Genomic DNA, 16,124 nt, shown 5'->3' with positions numbered 1-16,124 from the left:
AGACTCATTGAGATAAGATAGATAAATAATATATTACATTTGCTTATCCATCTTAATAAAGTATCTGGAATGTTTCTACTACCATTTAACTAAGTAAAAATATCCTGAATTCATTCTTTTTTGTTTTCCTCAGATAATTGACGTGGGTTCTGGTAAAGGCTACCTAAGCTCCTTTTTGTCCTTAAAGTATGGTTTAAATGTTTATGGCATCGATTCTTCAAATACTAATACTCATGGAGCTAAGGAGAGAAACAGGAAGTTGAAGAAACATTGGAACCTGTATTGTGCTCAGACAAGAGGAGATGCCCATGGACTGGCATTAAAAATGCCGGAAGAAAAGAAAGTGCAAAAGGAAGTAAAGTGTAAGGGAGATTTTGAGAGTGCACTGAAGAACAGTCATGTGACTCAAGACTTGTCTGCCGATGTTTTGCCAGAGTGTTCAAAGTTGGCAGGTTCAGTCATCAGGAAATGGCAAGGAAATCTGCATGCTCAGCCACTTGAACATGCCTTTTCTCTCACGGACATTTTGCCTATTGATGCCATTGAACCTACTTCATCCCAGGTGCACAACACCAAAATGTCAGAAGTGAGGAAACAGAGAAGAAATGTGACCTCAAAACCTAGTGACTCAAGTATATATTCGCCGCTGACTTCTTTTATCACTGCTGATTCAGAATTGCATGACATTATTAAAGATCTGGAGGTGAGTCTACTTTTGAATTCTCTAGTTTGAAAGAAGGCTGTCAACATAGAATACATTTTGAATAGCTTGTTGTTGTACTTATGTGATATTATCTGACACATCTGTTCCAAAGATCCAGAATAAAATCCTAAGCTGGCTTTCTTTGTACCCACAACTGTCAGTATTTAATAAGCACATATTATATAATACAAAACCCTCTACTCATTTCACTTCTAAGTAGAAGAGCTATCACAAATGCTAGTCAGTAAGCCAAATTATCATATCCACAGTTTAGAGACTGTTAAAATTCTAGTCCAAGAAAAGTCTTAGTGTTTTCACAATTTTATTGTTTTGAATTGATACTTACAGTATAACTAGATGTTTATGAAGTGCAACATGTTTTCATGCATACACACTTGATCAGGTCAGGGCAGTGAGAACAGATAAAAAGGTAATTAGCGTAAATTTATTGACAGACATGCAGTCTCCTAGAGCAAGAACAGCCTATGAGAATTCTTTAAGGCTATATAATGTTTTCTAAGTTGTTAGTTGTCAAATTATATAATTGAAAGACAATACATCTCAAATATGCTATTATGTTAAAACAGTATTTTATAGAAGCTTCTACAGATTATCTGGCCCAACTTTTTTATAAGACAAAGTATCTTTTGAAGTTAATGTTATTCTTTTTTAATTTTTAAAAACCTTCCATAAAGTAATAGCTAAACAAAGTACCAGAAATCTTTATACATTCAAATCTTTGTTTTATATGGTCTTTACAAAGAGAAATTTTCCCCTCCACAGAGATTTTCTTATTAAGATTTTATTGTTATTTCTAAATTATGTGCATATGCATGAGTCTCTGTGTGGATGCTAGTACAGCAACTGCATAAGCCAGAAGAGAGGGTAGATGCCATGGATCTAGAGCTATAGGCCAGTGGGTAAGGCACCCAGCCTGCATGCTGAGAACCAAGCTTGGTTTCTCTGCGAGTGTAGTACATGCTCTTAACCAGTGAGCATCTCTCCAAAGCCTCCTTCCTGCCAGATACATATAAAAGGTACCAGTTAAAGGAAATATTAGTCCTCATGAATTTAAAAGGAGTAATTAGGTTATCCCATTAAAATTCAAAATTTTAGTATTTTATCACTTCAGTTTTCCAAAGTAGTCTTGGAATTATATTATTAGAACTGTACAACCTGAGCATAGTGGCACACCTCTGTAGCCAGCATAAAGACCACAGTAGGAGGATCCTGAATTCAAGGACAGCTTGGACTGAGTAGGAAGACATTATAAGGAGCCTATAACAAACCTATAAATTTGCAAAAGAAATAGACTGTTTCTCAAGTTAATGTTCTTAGTGATATTGATATATTTCATTTGTATAATTGGATTTAGTGATAATTACCTAGTTCTTTGATATCTCTTAAATAGTATCATCAGTATTTTTGTTTGTTTCCTTTCCTTTCCTTTCCTTTCCTTTCCTTTCCTTTCCTTTCTTTTTTCTTTTCTTTTCTTTTCTTTTGAGACAGAGTCTTGCTATGTAAGCCTGGCTAGACTATAATTCATTATGTAGCCCAGGATAGCCTCAAATTTATGGCAATCCTCTTGCCTCAGCTTCCTGAGTACTGGGTCTATAGTCTTGTTACCACCATGCCTTTAAAACTAATTCTAATTGGTACTATAAAAATTGAGCTGTTGGCTGAATAATTCCTTACATAGCATTTAGGGAATATGATGACTTTTTTTGTATTGTTGTGAAGAAAACCTGAGAAATTGCTATGAGTGTATTTATATCATAAATATCATAATAATGTGACCCATGGAATGTCTGTGTTTAAGTGTATCTTCTTAAAACCTCCAAAGATAATGTAACTTTGCTAAAAGACTTTAGTTCCAAATTGCAAAAGTATATGGACACAAATTATCTTCATGAAAGGTCCCATTTGCTCCTCTTTAATTCAATTTTATGATCATGTTAAACAAAGCAATAATAAATTCAACTATGGGATGATTTGTAGATTGACAAAATTCTATGCATGTATACATTTGTACCAGTTTCATGTAAGTACATTTAAATTAGGATTTGAGTTATTGGAGAAAGCATTTCATAAGACAATTTTTGTATAAAATTCATGTTTGAAAATTGAGAGCAAAAATACATATCTTGATTTTATTTTATTAAATTTGGTCAATGAATAAACTAAACATATTGGCATTGTGCTAGAAATGACAATTTTATCCTTTTGTGTTTCTTATAACCAGGCTTTATGAGGTGGGCAGCCTGAATAAGTTCAATCAATAAAAGAATTTCCTAGTTCAGTCATAGTATCTTGTAAACATCTCAGCTCTCAGGTTTATCGAGTAGTTGCATTGTTCATCCAACCTTAACCTTTAATGTGCAGTATCGAGCTGTTAAGCAAATATTAGCTATAAAAGAAATGAGAAAAAAATACAAATGAAGAAACTAAAAAACGAAACAAAAAAATAGTAGCTGTAGTGAAAGTATGGCCATTTTGCCTAAAAGGAATAATTATTTATTTTGCATCTAAAATGATTTGTAATACTTTTTATGTAGAATTGATCACTTAAAAGTTCACATGTTTGAAAAGACACTTAAAATCTTCACATGTATAGTTTTAAACTCTTCTTTTAATTGCCTATTATTTTGCTATATCTCTAAAGGACTGTTTAGTGGTGGGTCTTCATACTTGTGGTGACCTTGCACCAAACACTCTTCGGATATTTGCATCCAAGTCTGAAGTCAAGGGAGTTTGCAGTGTGGGTTGTTGCTACCATCTTTTATCTGAAGAATTTGAAGACCAGCATAAAGGTAGTAAGCATTCTGTGTGTCATAATTCTTATTCATTTCAACTATTGTAGCTATTTTCTATTTCTCTTTTGGCCATGATTGTATTTTGATTGATTTGTCTTTTTTTTTTTTTTTTTTTTTTTTTTTTGAGAAAGCATCTCACTGTGTAGTAGTTTAGATGTCCTGGGGCTCACTATAAAGACCAGGCTGGCAGGAACTCAGAAATCCATCTGCCTCTGCCCTCCGAGTGCTTGGATTAGAGGCTTATACCACCATGCCCAGCCATTATTGTGACCTGAATTAGCAATTAAGATAACATCAAATTTTCTTGCAAATTTAACATTAATATTATTAAGGGAACGGGTTGGGGATTTAGCTCAGTGGTAGAGCACTTTGCCTGGCAAGCACAAGGCCCTGGGTTCGATCCTCAGCTCAAAGAAAAAAAAGAAGAATACTATTAAGGGAATTAGATACAATATCACTTTTATATTTTATTATAATGTCTTTGGCTATAAAATGGACTTACTGAACACTAAAAATTTTACAAATACTTGAAATTTCACTAATAAATGATGTATATTTTGTAGGACTCATTTATAAATACGTGTAAGTTTTGCTTTGAGTCTGAGGGCAAAACTGTTTTCATCATAAGAACAAAAATTTATTCTCATTTCCAAAGTTTTCTCCATTTCTGAATAATTAATATTTCTTTCTTAAAAAAGAAAAGTCAGCATATTTAGATTTCTATGAATTTAGAAAGCTTTAATACTGTTGTTTTATTAAAATAGTAATATTCAGTCTGTGCTCTCTGAATGTTGCCTGCAGAGAAAAATGAAAAGTGTGTGGGCAGCTTCTAATATAGCATGTGCTTGGTGCATTTTATATGCTAAATCTCTCTATAAGATGTAGCTTCAAAACTGCTGTTTCAAATTTGTTTCAATAGTTTTTACACTATTAATAGTAGTAGTTCTCTTATATACTAGGTAGTATTGCAATCTAAGTTTGAATAGGAAATTGTGGTGTTTTGAAAAAGAATGATTCCCATAGGCTCATAAATTGGAATGCTTGGTCATTAGGAGTGGCACTACTTGGCAGGAACTAGGAGGTGGGGTCTTGTTAGTGTAGGTGTGGCCTTGTTGGAGGAAGTGTGTCACTGGGGGTGGGCTTTGAGGTGACACGTACTCAAGCCAGGCCCAGTGTCTCTGATGCCCATAGAGTCAGATGTAGAACTCTGAGCTGCCTCTCCAGCACCATGTCTGCCTGCATTCTGCACTGCTCTCTGCCATGCTGATAATGGACTAAACCTCTGAAACTGTAAGCCAGCCCCAGTTGAATGTTTTCCTTTTTAAGAGTTGCCACGGTCAAGGTGTCTCTTCACAGCCATAGAACACTGGACAGACATGTTAGAGAGGCACTGGAAGAGCCGGAAGGAATTGAACAGCTGGTGTACCCATGCACTTATTGACTCCCCTTTCTTCCCCTCGTGTCTTAGTTACTTTTATATTGACGTGACAAAACACCATGACCAGGGCAACTTAAAAGAGTTCAATTTGAGGCTAGCTCAGAGTTCCATAGGGTTAGAGTCCATGACCAAGCCAGAGAGCATGGCAGTAGGCAGACAATATGAGGCTAGAGCAACAGTTGAGACATATGGACAACATATGTTGGATATATGGACAGCAAGCACCAGGCAGAGAGAGAGATAGCTACCTGGGAATGGTGTGGGCTTTTCAAGTCTCAAAGCGCACCTGCAGGGACAGACTTCCTCCAACAAGGTCATACATACTAACCATTCTAAATAGTTCTACAAACAGGAGACCAAGCATTCAAATATATGAGCCTATAGGGGCCATTCTGATTTAAACCACCACATTCCACTCCCCGACTTCTATAGACTTGTGGCTGTGTCATAATGCAAAATACATATAGTCCATCTTCAAAGGTCCCTGTAGTCTTTCATAATCTCTACAGTTTAAAAGTCAAAGTCTCTTCTAATACTTCTAATTAAGGAAATCCCTTAATTGTAACTCCCTGTAAAATCAACAACCGGATCACATACTCCCAACATCCAGTGGCACAGGATGTAGTTTACCATTTCAAAAGTTAGAAGATAGGACTGAAGCAAGACTGGGAACTCAGCAGGACCAACTCCAAGTCCTATCTAATGTCAAAGGGTAGATGGCTCCCCCCTCCCAGTTTTGATGACTATAACGCATCTCTCTCTCTGGCTGGTTCCACTCCCTGTGTGTAACTTTTCCTGGCAGACATCCCATGGCTCTGGCAGTTCCAACATTTTGGGGTCTCCATTGCAATCCAGGCTTCACTTTTACAGCTTCATGCAAGTTTCTTCAGGCCTCCATGCAGAAACTCCCCCAACCTCATGCTTGGTGTCAGTGGCTTTCTTTAACCGTGAAGGAAAATTCCACACCCCCTTGCTCCTGTGTCCTCCGTGACTCTAAATCCAGATTCATGTGGCTGATGCTTAGTCCAGGTTGCTCTCAACATCGCTGTCTTCCAGGTTCTTAGTAGGATGGCCCAGTAAGCCCAGGATGTAGCAGTCAACCACTTTGTTAATCCCGAGTCCATTTTACTGTGTGGGAAACACAAAATATGACATCAGTGTTCAACTCTGGTTTCTTCTAACATGAGCTTCAGTGTAGTTCTGTAAATGCTCAGATAGTATATGTCATATATCATAGTTACAAAACAGTATTCTATCTGGAGCACAGTAGCATGTCCATCTCCATCTAAGGGGTTCAAGGCGTGTTCCAGTGTAGCCGTGTGCAGTGTGTTTTGACAGATTAGAGTTTAATCAGGTAAGGAGATTGGAGGCTGTAGTCGAAACTGGCCAAGGTGCTGAGTGTGTAAAGTCAGACCTACAGTTTCACCTTCACGGTCAGTGTTTCCCTTCACAGTTGCCGTCTGTCCTGTCCTGTTCTTACCCATACCTTCCTTGTAAGCAGTAACTGTCCTCATGTCCATCTCCTTGAGTTGGTGAGGCACAATTTTCATAGTAAACGAGTCCTCTTTTTTATTGCCGTTTACTTTATAGGTTTTTTTTTCCTTGGTTCGCCTGATTTGTTTGTTTAGTTAGTATGTTGTTACTCATAAACTAATCTTTGAATATTTTGAGTATGTTCACTGGAAAAACAAATCACCGCTTCTTTACACCCTAGAAATGGAAACCTCTGTTAAGAGACTCTCGAGCACCAGTCCTAGACCCTGCCTAGAAGGCCGCTTTGTCCTCTCCACCTACAGGGAAAGTTATCATTGTTCAGTGAGTTCATTGGACATGTGGGATCCTAAGATAGACAGAGAGAAGAATGGCGAAAATTTGTCCTCAAAGACCAAAGGCCTTCATTTTCTCTCGCTGTGGGCTTTATTAATTCATGGGAAAACCTCCCTGTGAAGAGTATCTTATCTATAGAGAATCCTTGGTTTTATCCAACAGATTGTAATAAGCTTTGGTCGCATAAAAAAGTCCTCCTCTCTCAGTGTTACCTGTTTCTCTCATGTGTTCCTGAGATAGTTGGGAGTGCTGCTTTTCCGGAAAGCAGAGAATAAACGGAAGGACCGTGGTCTGACTGATGTATGAAATGGGTCGAGATATACACAGCACGAGTAACTACAGGGGCCTGGACATCAGGAAAACCATCTCACAGCCAAGAAAAAGGAGAGAATGTACAAAAGCAAGTAGTGAGCAAGAGAATCAGTTTTGCCTGGACTGTTCTCTGTCTTCTGTCCAAGACCAGGTAGATTTGGGAGCCAGGTAGATACCTTCACCTTTTGCCATATTGCACTTTCATTTTCTTACCATACCCTCAGGGTAGTAAAAGGGAAATGATAAAGCCATTCCTGCAGTTTTGCTTCTTAGCTCTGATTGGATGGCTGAATCAAATTTGTTGCTGCAGGATGCTGGAGACCTGCCTGTGACCATCGGAATTATAGCCTCAAAGTATAGAACTTGATTATATGTAAGTTTAAGAAGCTCCATACTTCTGATGAATACCACTTTGAAAACAAGGAATTTATTATGATTATTTTTAAGACATAGAAGTTGAGAAATGATTGGTGGAAATAGATTTAAGAAAATACACATAATATTTATTTTAGCTTTTCCCCTGCATAGACTGAGGTGGACTATATATCCAGATGCCCTTTGCAGATCAGAGCCAAAGGTTGAGCTACAAGACCTGTCAAAGCCTCAGAACAGGCCTCTAGCTTTCTAGTAGACACAGGTTCAAGAACAGGGGAAATTGGGTTGTAAATCTGGAGTCATGGGTTAGCAGCTAGACAGATTGATGGAGGAAAGCCTGAAACCATCCAGCAAGGAGATTCTGTGATAGTTCATCGTGATTGTCAAGCCAGTGAGATTTAGACTCACCCTGGAGACAAATCCCTGGGTGCAGCTGTATAAGATTGTCTAGATTAAGTGATGAGATGATTTTAAATGGGAAGATTCATTCTAAATGTGGATGGTACCATTTCATGCGCTGGGACTCTTGACTGGATAAAAAGGGAAAAGCAAGCAAGCACATGCATTCATTTCTTTCTGCTTCCTGGCTGTGGATACAGTGGGATACGGGTGCCTTAAAAATCCTAATGCCAGGATTCCCATGCCGTGGTGGATGGTACCCTTGAAACGTGAGCCAAAATAAGCAGCTTTGCCCCGAGGAGACAAGCAACTAAGAGTAGCCCAAGTAATTATAGTATCACTAGAACGTTGATAGCTTACATTTCTTTATTGGTAAGCACATAGGGGCATGTGTGTGTGTGTGTGTGTGTGTGTGTGTGTGTGTGTGTGTATGAGAGAGGACACAGACAGAGACAGACAGACATACAGAGAGAGAGAGAGAGAGAGAGAGCGAGAGAGAGTGTGCATGAGAGAAGACACAGAGACAGAGACAGACAGACACACACACACACACACACACACACAGAAAGAGAGAGCGCGCATGTGTGTGTGTGAGTGTGTGTGTGTGTAGTAAGCAACTAATGGACTATAAATGTAGCTTTACTTTGTATATGTGATGTATACAGTATGGTCCTGGTATTCTTTTTAAATTGTTTTATTTATTTTTTAAAGTGTATATGAGTGTTTTACTTCCATGAACATATGTGCACCATTTGCCTGCAGTGGTCAGAAGAGGGCATCAGATCCCCTGAGACTGGAGTTCCAGATGGTTCGGAGCCACCATGTGGGTGCTGGGAACCAAACTTGGGTCCTCTGCAAGAGCAACAAGGTTCTTAACAACTGAGCTAGCTCTCCAGCCCCAGCACTAGAGTTCTTTACAAAATTAGAAATATATAACTGTCTAGTTTAGTCATTATATTAAAACTATTGACGTTGCAGAGCAAAGGGTTTGTGTGGACAAGGTTAGCATAATTCCTGTCCTATATCAAGCTCTAGGTCCCATAGTGTTTTTTCCCAGAATGGACAAATGTTATGTGTCCCTTGCCTCATATCTTAGACACCTGACCCTTTGTCCTCACTTTATTTCAACAGCTGTTTTTGAGTTGTGGTATAAATTTGAGTTGTTAATGCTCTTACACAGTTAGTGGACAATTCTAGTATGTACACTGGAACTTTTTATGATTATATTTACTATGTAAATATGTGTCTTGCATGAATATATTTACCCAGTAACACTGTGGTAGGCCATAGAGGTGGTCTGTCATGAATGTGATTTTTCAAAAGAAAAAAAAAATATTCTGTAAGTCATTATAATACTCAATTTATACCATATGTTTTAAAAAGTGCTTTTAGATATTTTACATTATGAGCCAGTAGCCTCCAAGTGAACATTAAGTACCAGAAACAGTTTTATTGCAGTGCATTATAAAATACTTATTTTCCAAAGCTTAACTGTTAACTAATGTTTTACTCTTTTGTCTTGATACTGAGAATTTCCATAATTAAATTGAAGTAGTCATGTTATTTCTTCTCCTAGAAAGAGTAAGTAGTTTTGCTTTGTTTTGTTTTAAACATTTCAGTGCAACCTGGTTTTTTTTTCCTTTACAAGTAGAAATGGAATGTGTTGACATACACCTGGACTGTTCCAGATCTGTGCATCTCTCCTTGATAAGAGAACCTTAATCGTGTCCAGGTATCATTGATCAGGGACACTGAGTCCTTCTATAACCTTCGGGCCAAGAGAATCTCATTTATTCCAAATTATGGCAATCCAGTTGAGTTAGGAGTAGAGATGAGATGTAATTGACAGTGATGAAGCATGAGAACACAGCTCCTAGGCAGAGTTTCTAGCTGTCTTTTTTGTTTTACTTAATTTTTTTTTTAATTTATTACGTGTAGAGGGGTGACAAGAGGGTGCCGTGGCTTGTGTGTGATGTCAGAGAACGAGTTGGTGGATTCCAATCTGCTTTTCTGCCTTCACACGGGTTCTGAGGATTGTACTCCAGCTGTCAGGCTTCAGCAGCAATCGTGTCTCCCTGCTAAGCCATCTCACTGGCCCTCTTGTTGTTCTTAAAGCTGTCCAAAGCACAGGATATGCCATGGTTGGGTTTTATCTTGTGTATTTGTTTGTTCAGCCTAACAGAATGGCCTGCATCTGCCTACTGTCTTATTAAAATGTCTCATCAGACATTATCAGTGCTCCGAATGAGCATCTCAGCTCAGTCTGAGGGACCAAAGGTAACTTCTTTATTCTCGGTTTATGTGGCAATTTCAGTGATAGGAGAGTACTGTCAGAGTAGAGAAAGGGCTGGAGAGTCTAATAGTTTCAGAGCCCTCCCCTGGCTTCACCAGGAACAACCCTGGCCATAGATCACAGAACTAACTGATCTCTGCCTCGTCCAGTCCTTCTCCGCCTCCTCCTGGCTGCCCCTAGAACGTCTGCGCAGTCGCCGTCAGTCCAACAGCCTCACGTGGGTGCTTGCCCTCAGTCCTTAATGTGTTGTAAGGCTCCTCACTACCATCGTCTTCACTTTGCTTGTTCATCCGTCTGGTTATTTGGTTGTGTATTTACTAGGCAGTGAAGTGTTGGAGACAGCTTTGGGGAGCATCTTTCATACTGACACTTACATTTCATACCAAACAAGAATTCCCAAAGGTGAATAAAAGCTAGATATTTAGTCTGATTCACTGTTTAGGGATTTAAGAATTGGGCTCATTGCTTTCAAGTTAGAGCTAATTCATCTAAACCATCAACCTTCCTAATGCTGTGAATCTTTCATACAGTTCCTCATGTTGCAGTGACCCCCTTCATTTCTGCTTCATAACTGTAATTTTGCTACTGCTATGAATTGTAATTTAAATATCTGATATGTGACTCCAAGTATATTGGTACCCACAGGTTGAGAACCACCAATCTAAAGAGATCTGGAGGTTAAGTAACAGTGTGCTGAGCCTGTTTGAAAATCTAACATAGCTGTATTAAAAACAAACATTTCTTGTGTTCTGTATCTTCTGATATTTAATGTGTGGTATTAATAGGACTATTTTCTTAGTAAAAGTAATAGCAGTAAATTAGTCCCATCATTGCAACAATTTTAATTGCTATCTTATCAATATAGGCCTGACGGTACATCTTGTCTTGTGTAAAATGTACTTTAGTAAGTGAACATATTTGATTGCAACTAACTTTTTAGGTGGAAATTCAAAAGATGTTGAGATGTATTGTCTTCCAAATTTTCTGTATGTACATAGCAGATGGCTTATCTACTGAGATGAGATTAACATGATTTTAATTGATATATCCAAGGGTTTTGTTGTATTGTTGTTTTGAGACAGGATCTCACTGTATAGTCCTGCCTGGGGTAGAACTCATTGGCTGACCTCAAACACAGAAATCTACTTGCCTCTGTCTCCCAAGTGCTGGGATTAAAGGCACATTCTTCCACACTCCTGGCTGATATATTTTAATACTTTAATTAATACTTTTAATTTATTTTAATACTTTTAATTTCTCCTCCTTTTTATTTTTCTTTTGTGTCTGAATTGATTTTGTTGTTCTGTTCTGTTACCATTTGTGTGGGTCACCTGAACTCTAAGAGAAGAGGTTGAGAAGGCTCAGGATGACCCGTGACTGTAAACAGACATTTGGCTCCCGAAGAGGCACAGCTCTGAAGCAAAGCCTTATCTTCAGTATTTAACACACACCATGACATGTGATATATAGCAAGCCTTCAGTGTAGGACCATGCTTCCTGCCATGACGAGGATGGATTGGTAAACTCCCAAGTCAATGCTCCTTTTCTAGGAGTTGCCTTGGCCATGGTGTCTCTTCCCAGCAATAGAACACTGACTATGACAAACCAACACAGGAAATAAAGTGATGAATTTCAAACAACTGACTCAATATGAAACTAAAGATATTTGATAAGAGACATCCTGCGGAGAAATAACCACGTTGACCAAACTTACCTCATACTTGACGTTAAATCACTGGTTCTGATTCTTTTCTGCTCATAAACTAGTTCCTCTTTTCACCATTCCTTGAGAAGGAAGAGAAGGGTCCAGATAGTCTGGTAACTCCAGAGCTTTTATTCCTCTCCCAAGCTGTGGTCTTTCGCCAGCAAAGCATGTGATGTAAATTATATGTTTTTTCTTTAATAAGAATGGTAGCATCACATATTTTGACTAAGATCACCTAAACAAATACATTTTTGAGCTGTGATACATGTAATCCCTGATAGAGCATACATATATATGAATCCAGGGCTCCACTCATGCTGATTGTGTGTGTGTGTGTGTGTGTGTGTGTGTGTGTGTGTGTGTGTGTTTAGCTACCACCACCACACACAAAAGAAATCAAAAGAAATATTACTATCTACTTTGTTTTAAGTTAATAGGAACATAAAAGGAATGCTTCAATTTCACAAAAGGATTTTTTTGTTAACATTTATTTTTTATTAGATCCTTAATATAGCATCATGTAGGTTGACATTTTTATTCTACTGTGCATTCTCAAATTTTTAAAATGCTGATGACAGTTCACCAGATTGATTTTATAATATATCAGTAGTGGGTTGTGGCTAGTTATGTGTTGGTAAATGGTTGTCCTTACTAAAAGCTATTTTATATTTATATATATATATACATATTTTTTCCTGATTTTTCTGTGGTATAAATCCACCCGAATTGGTCTATTTTAGGTTACCAGCTTGATGTTTCTAAATGTTGACTAGAGATACACAAAGTTAGCACTCTCTGAAGCCATGAAGAACCAGATCTTCACAATATAGTTGTGCCCAATGTTGTGTTAAGCATTGTTATGTCATGATGTTTATGTAAGTCACAGCTTTCTTGTTGAAGCAACTAAGTCACCTCATCTGTGCTGAGCATTCCAACCTCTGATGTCTATGACTGAAGTTTCCCTTCTGAACCTTTGATTTTTCCAGATTGTAAACTTCTATGGTGAAGAGAAACTATTTTCATTAGCTGATATACCATTGTGCCTATTACATTAATAGAATTTTTAAGAGAATTCTAGTGCAATATGTAAGAAATTAAAATTTCAAAACAATTTATAAGTGATTAATTATATTCCAACTATTTTATTTTCATTGAATTATTTTTGGTCTTTCTAAACATCAGTATTTAATCTAAAACTGAAATGTTTAACAACTCATACTTTAAAACTGCCTTGAGATTAAAATGAGGAGTATAAAATTATGAGAAGATCGGAGGTATTTACTAAACCCAGTGGATAGCAGTGAGAAAATCACAAAACACTAGTTCAGTATAGAATCGTGCTTTGTGGAATAATCCTTTACACTGTGAATATATGTCAGTGTGATTGGTTTAATGAAAAATCTAAATGGCCATTAGGTAGGCAGGATTTTGGGGGCAGAGAGAATGCTGGCAAGAAGAAGGGTGTAATCAGGAGGAGACTCCAGGAGATGCATAGTGAGCAGGATGGGAAGTATGTACAAGCCTAGGGTAGCACATAGATTAATAGAAATGGGTTAATTTAAGTTATAAGAGCTAGCTAAAAAACAAGCCTAGGCTATCAGCTGAGCATTTATAGTCATATTAAGTCTCTATGTGCTTATTTGGGAGCTGGCTGACAGGCCAGAGCCAGCCGGTGGTCCTGATGAAAAACTCCACCTACAGTGCTTAGAGCTAGGGATCAGTGAGCAAACTGAGCACTCTCCCATAGCCCTCTCTGCTAGGTATGAGGTGTATCCACATAAAGTTAGCTAAAGAAACTTACAACATGTTAGGATTTGTTGTAAGTAAGAAAAGACAGTGGTAACATGGTGCCAGGTGCTCCAGTATCTCAGTGGAACTGTTGTGTAAGGGTATTAAACATTATGTACCTTACACCCATCTTCATTCTTTCTTTTTTCTCCTATTGCTGTGATAAAAACCCTGCCTGGTAAGGGCATTTTAAGGGAGAAAGGGCTTATTTGGCTTATGGTTGTGGAGGAATACAGTCCATTGTACAGCAGTCAGGCGAGGCTTGGCAGCAGGAGCAAGAATCAGACTGGCTGCTCACACTGCATTCACACTTGGGACACTTGGGAAATAGGGAGTGAACAGCAAGTGAGGTCAGACTTGAAAGCCTCAAGTTCCACCCAAGTGGCCCACTTCTTCCCTCAAGGCTCTACTTCCAAAAGGTTTCATGGTGTTCTGAAACAATGCTGCGAGCTTGGGAAAAGTGAAACACGTGAGCCTACATGGACCATTACCCATTCCAACCCTCTGCACAGTGGAGCTAGGTAACGATTTGTATTAGAGGCATCAAGGTGGCCGCTTCTAAATGTCCATAGGCATGCAGAAACATTGGTCATCAGAGAGAGGGTGACTTCCTGTCCTACTGTGTTGTGTCCTTGAATAAATCAGTTTGCCTTTGTAGCTCCTCTGTAAACTAGTGAAAGACAAGGAAATTAACTTGGATGATCTCTTGTGGCTGAAATGATATTGGTGTTTGATTTGAATACCGCTTTCCAAAGCAGCTTTGTTATTTAGACTTAACTTAGCTTATTTTTTATCTAACATTTTGATTTAGTTTTGTCTCATTTTCATAATTATATTGGCTTTACCTAACTAGATATTCTGACTTCCTACTGTGATTCTTCATTTGGTTGATTCTGTGAAATTTAAAAATACCAGTGTGAGAGCGCCCATACATTTTCTGTTTCTCAAAGTTTTTATGTCTGGTTTCTAAAAGTCAATCCAGCTATAGTTCATAGGCAATGCATACTTAAGCTTTCATTTTCTTAATCAGCAATATTAAGTTTAATGGTTAGTTGACCAATTAGAAACTGTCAGGACCTGTCTCAGGCTGAGAAAATTATCAGGGCTGATTATTATTCTTGGTATTGTTCTTTGAAAGCTAAAGTGGGTAGATAAATTATATTGCCCACTTGAGAGCCACTTACCTAGATCGCTTCTCTTACATAGTATATTCCTTTTCTTTTCAAAGCTGGACCTATGTCACAGAAAACCTTCCAGCAATCTGCATGGGGCGAGTGTAGATACTTGTAGACTTGGCGTTCTCTCTGCCACTCCTTCACACTGACAGCTGTACCTGATCTCAGTCAGCTGTGTGTTTTCTAGAACGTTGGCACTGGTCTATTTTCTGCCCTGGGGCATCTTTTAGCTGTCTAGCACTCTTTAAAAATGGATCTTTAATATGGTGTCTTCCCTTCTTCAGTCTGTACCTCATTATTTTCTCTAATTACTAGAAAGTGTTTTTGAAGCTTATGTCGTTGGGTTTATTGAGCACAAAAAAAAAAGTCCATCTTATGTTCATGGGACATAAGAGAAGCAAAGAATATTAATGAGTAAATCTAAAACAAAAATTAATATATCAACTCAGAATTAATAAAGAAAAGCCTGGCAAATAGATGGTTTACTTGGTAAAGTGCTTGCCTCACAGGCATGAGGACATGAGGACATGAGTTTGATCCCAATGTGCACATGCCTGGGGTGGTGGTAGGTACCTGTAGTCTAATGTGGGAGGCAAAGGCACCAGGATTCCTCTGGCTCACTGGCCAGCTCCTAGCCTGATCAGTGAGCTCTAGGTCTCCGGGAGGGATTGTGTCTCAAAAAGAGTGCAAAGTAATGGCCTCCTGAGCCATTACTTGATCACCGAACTTGATCTCTGACCTCCAAATGTGTGTGCCTGGACATACATGTGCACCTATACACACACAGGCACCCACAGCACACAGAAGGGAAATAATTTCAGCTGTGAATATAAATAAATATTAAAGTTAATAGAATTGGCTAATGGCCTTTAATAAAAACTAGTTTACAGTAAATTGCATTTATGTGCATATTCTGGTTACCTTCGAAAAAATGCTCCTGAAATATATTTGCTAAAAATACCTTTCATTTGTCCTCCCCACCCCCCCACACCCCAGGTAATCAATATACTAGTTGTCTAAATTTCCTCCTTTCTTTTTTGTTTAAAACAACAGAAATTAAGAATATAGCCTGATCTTTAATATTCATATAAAGGTTATTCAAAAGTTCTACTTATATCTTAATGTAGTTTGTTTGTTGTGTTTTTTTTTTAATCAAAACCAGATTCTTGCAGCAGAGAGAACCCCTGTCATACACAGTGATCTACCTCATTGGGGAGCTATTGTTACAGTATATACTAAAATAACACTGTTTCCTCTTAGTACCTGAGCCGTGCCAATTTGTATGAGTGAAAATAG

General features: G+C 38.1%; 1 protein-coding gene across 2 annotated transcripts in view; it reads left to right on the top strand.

The window, feature by feature from the left end:
• Mettl25 (methyltransferase like 25) overlaps positions 1-16,124 on the top strand; it is a 78,584-nt gene that overhangs the window by 18,573 nt on the left and 43,887 nt on the right. For both annotated transcript variants that reach the window (XM_036170141.1, XM_036170140.1), the window contains exons 4-5: positions 134-703; positions 3,366-3,513. In XM_036170141.1, the coding sequence (XP_036026034.1) occupies positions 134-703; positions 3,366-3,513 (718 nt within the window). The remainder of the gene's footprint in view (positions 1-133; positions 704-3,365; positions 3,514-16,124) is intronic.

The sequence above is a fragment of the Onychomys torridus genome, chromosome 20, assembly GCF_903995425.1.
Source record: "Onychomys torridus chromosome 20, mOncTor1.1, whole genome shotgun sequence".
NCBI lineage: Eukaryota > Metazoa > Chordata > Mammalia > Rodentia > Cricetidae > Onychomys > Onychomys torridus.
The sequence above is the reverse complement of the archived record's forward strand: the minus strand, read 5'-3'. Positions and strand labels throughout refer to the sequence as shown.